General features: G+C 35.2%; 1 protein-coding gene across 2 annotated transcripts; it reads left to right on the forward strand.

Moving 5' to 3' along the window:
• Positions 1 to 770: 770 nt before the first annotated feature.
• On the forward strand, positions 771 to 4024 carry LOC111381489 (OPA3-like protein). Of its 2 annotated transcripts, none has more exons than XM_023005275.1 (2): positions 771 to 1112; positions 2700 to 4022. In XM_023005275.1, exons 1-2 carry the CDS (start codon positions 984 to 986, stop codon positions 2898 to 2900), a joined length of 330 nt encoding a protein of 109 aa, XP_022861043.1. In that variant the 5' UTR covers positions 771 to 983; the 3' UTR covers positions 2901 to 4022. The 2 variants fall into 2 exon arrangements, with proteins under 2 accessions (XP_022861043.1, XP_022861042.1); XM_023005274.1 differs by having other exon boundaries at positions 1024 to 1946; positions 2700 to 4024.
• The last annotated feature ends 16 nt before the right edge of the window (positions 4025 to 4040 follow it).

The raw sequence follows: 4040 nt of genomic DNA on the forward strand, positions 1-4040 counted from the left end.
AACGAGGTATGCTCTCGTCGCCCTTCCGATGCTTAAGTCAGAAAGGAAATTATGTACGTAAGACTATAAACTGGAAATAACGAAAACGTACCTGAATAATGACCCATGGTTCTGTATTTATAGTGGTAGGTGGCGTTCTCCTGGTAGGATTGAATTAGTTGGATGCTCTTATCCAATAGAATCCTATTTAATGAAGAAGTTGGACCAATGCCATAATCATTTTTGGGATAGAGTCCTTGCGGGAGTCAAGTATTGAAGTAATATGGTAGAGTTAGAGTCCTAATTATATAGAAATCCTATAGGGTCAATAATAACAATCATAGGCTGCGAAAAGAATCTATACTCGAGGACTACTCATGCTCGAGGACATGGATCATAAAAATATAAAAACAGCAGGGATGGAAGTGCTCGAGCATTATATCTCGGGGATTATATGCTCGAGCACTACAGATGTGGGATTGCATGGGATCCTGAGAAATGTCCTTGGGATAATATGTTCGAGCACACCCAAAACCCACTGTATCAAGTGGTTTGACAATTTGTAAACAAATTATGATCAAAAGCGAAACATGGACAATATGAATGTCTTTAAATATTAATTTATTATTAAATGAAACAAATTAGTTGCAATTAATTATATATAATAATCTTTTATTTTTTCATAATATTTAACTCAAAAATGATTAAGAATACACATTAATTAAGAGTTTTTAAATGTGAGACATATTTCTGCGGGGATTATGATATTATCTCAATATAATACGAATATTTTCCATTCCTCAAATCTTAACCTAGGTTGCACGCATCTGCCTTCCTTTTCAAGAAATTCAACCCCTCTCAATTGGTCAAACCACTCGTTTCTATCTTCCCCAAACACACACAAAATTCAAATATATTAGCACTTCTTTTTTTTTGAATTGTACATATTAAAGGACCAATATAACAACAAGATCAAGAAAGAAAGGGAAAAAGAGTGATCAGTAATGGTCCTCCCTTTATTGAAGCTCGGGACGCTTGCATTGAAGACTCTGAGCAAGCCCATTGCTGCTAGGCTGAAGAAAGAAGCTGGACTACACCCAAAATTTCGTAATCTCATCATCAGCATGGCTCAGGTTTTGTTGTTATTATCTTTTAAATTGGAGGGTGTCGTTCGATTATTCATATTTGAAAATGGTTTGGTTGTTTGATGGTTGTATGGATTCCAAAATTGAAACGGATGATGCTTCATTAGCATATGATTATTGCAGAATCAATGTACTGTTATATGTGTGGTTAAATATCGACGGTCAATCATGCCCATTTTTGTTCCTTTCTGGTTAAAAAGCTTCCCTTTTGTTTGATGCATTCAAAATTCACTTTTTCCCAATATTATTGCTGACACTGTCTATTATGGGTGAATATATTTTGTGCATTGTGCTTTTATTTCTTCTTCAGATGTAGGTATTTTCTCATTTTGTTACTTGGAGCCTTTTCAATTCTTCGTGTGCGGCTAATGCCTGCTTATGCAGTGAAAAAGATCACAGTGGAATGGGTGGTGGGAAGGGATTGCTAAAACTTGGACATAGAAAACATATATCATGCCTATTGCTGTCAGCTGCTTTTTTCAGATGATAATAGGGTGGAATATGGAGTGTAGATTATGTATGTACTTGTGCCATGTTAAGTTAAAATTGCCATCGAAACTTTCTGTGTATTACTGTATTTGTAATACATTAGCAAATGGAGATTAACCCCAAGGTGTTGTGGTCTAGTTAAATCCTTTGTAACTATAGAGATTTAAAACCTACGTGTCAGTTGTTGGGATAGGCAGGATGGAGAGGGGTTTGGAGCAACTATTTGTGGATCAAAAGGTGGCAATGGAAAGCAAAGGCACGAGGACATTCGTTGATCTTCAATTCTACTATTTACACAGTTTGTTATCACCCACACATGTGCAATTCCTGAAGGTTTGATATGTACTTGGTGAATTACTTCATTTAGATTTTTATTTGTTGGCTACATGTTGTATCAGATCAAATAATGCCAAATAGTATATAACAAGTAAACAAGATCTGGTTGACGCATAGAAGCAAACGCTATTCCTTTCATAGAATTACTATGAAGAACTGAAGTTGAGTTTCACATTAGAAAGTTCTGTCAACATCTCTGTTTGAAAATGCTATGATCTTCATCTCATGATGATATCTTCCTTGAGGGGTTCCTTGGTTTTATTGAGCGATTTTCATTTTCGTTTCTATTTCCGGCACATGTCAACTGGTATAGCCTCCTAAATCTTCATCTTTGTCATTACATACATTTGGATGTTGCCTTTTCTCTTAAAATCTACTATTTCTGCTTCTTTGTCTAATTTAGCCTCCATTAATCAAAATTTATAAATCATTTATAAATGATCGAACTATTTTCAACCTCATTGCTATGGACCTACAAGTCTTTCCAATTATACACTACTAATTTCTATCTATTTATAAATTACACATTTTATTAATTCTTTCCAACCTAAGGGCTTAACCACGTGCTAAGTGCCTATATGTCAATGTTTCTAATTATATTCACTGTCAGTCTCTAACTTTCTGTCGTATTTTCTAATGCAAATGCTGGATTTGTTCCCAATGAATGTCATCTTCACGCCTTGTTCTTGTATTTGAGTAATTGAATTCATTCCTAATACTTTTTGTCCTTTAATTGTCTATTGAAATCAGGCAAATCATAGGATGACAACAACCGTGCAACGACGCATATATGGTCATGCTACTGATGTTGAAATTCGACCATTGAATGAAGAGAAAGCTGTTCAGGCTGCTGTGGACCTGCTAGGGGAAATCTTCGTTTTCTCGGTACCGTTTCTTTCCATCTTTAATTCTCTGTATTTGACTAGCTATCTCTTTTCAGTGACTGTTTGAACTAGGTTTTATATATGAGATTTTTCTCTCTGAGGAATGAAATAAATAAGTCGATGATATCATAACACGTGTATGGAAAAAGATACGTACCTTTTTTTTATGTTGATGGAAGACAAGACACCTATTTTCTTTGTGTGTGGCTGTAGAATTCCTTTACAGGGAAGTCGAAGTAGTGCCCAATATCCAGCTGCATAAAATAATCAGTTCCATAAACACTTGAAGCCAGGCTGCCAGATTACACGCTTAGGCCTTTTTATGCTGATTTTTTCAAGATTTTGTGAAAAGTGGGAATGTGAGTTGAAAATAGGGAAAAGTTATGGGTCAACGTGCCAAATTATTTTATTGAGAGCATGTGCAATTAAAAACGAGTTTTATGGAATCTATACCAAACATGGGCTTAATGTTTTGTACAAATGTTGCTCATATTGCACTTAGCATTCTCGGGGTTTTAATTCAGCCATGGCAAGAGGACTCATGTCATAACTTTTGAAGTTCTTTTCTACTGATGCCCTTTTTCATTGAATTTGTGCTTGATTTAATTCCCAATCCTCATATATATTATATATTTTGTCTATTAATAAAACGGCATACCATTTTATCTCATATTCTGATACTATCTCTGTATCGAGTCTGTTGACCCAAGATGGGAATTTACAAATAAGCAGGGATTCAATGACTGCTGTAATTTTCAGACGGGCAAAGACCTTCCAAATTCTATTAGCCTGTTTTGCAACACTTCCAAACTCTTCCAATGGCCTATGAAAACAAATCGTCAAGGAACTCCCTAGTCAGCTTGTCCTCTGGCAACATAAAGATGCAACCCTTTCCCCATTTATGATTTCACAGCTAACATCAAAGGCAATGAAGGTCTTCCTGCTGCCTATTGATGTGATTTTGTCCTAGAGATTGACATCAATGAGGATTTCTGTCACACGAGTTATTTTTGAAGAAACATAATGCAAGTGGGCAATACCTATATACATATCAATGCAATTTTGATAAGCTGTAATTATTCTAGATCAGAAAAGGAAAAGAAAACGTGCAACATTAGTTGGAATAGATGTTTCTGATTAAGGAAGTTGGAATGGGCCAAATTCATGCCCAGACATTAAGGTTAAAAAAAAAAAAAAAAAAAAAACT

This window comes from Olea europaea, unplaced genomic scaffold (assembly GCF_002742605.1).
Source record: "Olea europaea var. sylvestris unplaced genomic scaffold, O_europaea_v1 scaffold2312, whole genome shotgun sequence".
NCBI lineage: Eukaryota > Viridiplantae > Streptophyta > Magnoliopsida > Lamiales > Oleaceae > Olea > Olea europaea.

Bases quoted from the DNA above. Each gene is read 5' to 3' on its own strand.
- LOC111381489 (XM_023005274.1), top strand. From the start codon at position 1,812: ATGGAGAGGGGTTTGGAGCAACTATTTGTGGATCAAAAGGTGGCAATG. The intron at 1,947-2,699 runs GTTTGATATGTA...TATTGAAATCAG, and splicing joins CACATGTGCAATTCCTGAAG to GCAAATCATAGGATGACAAC.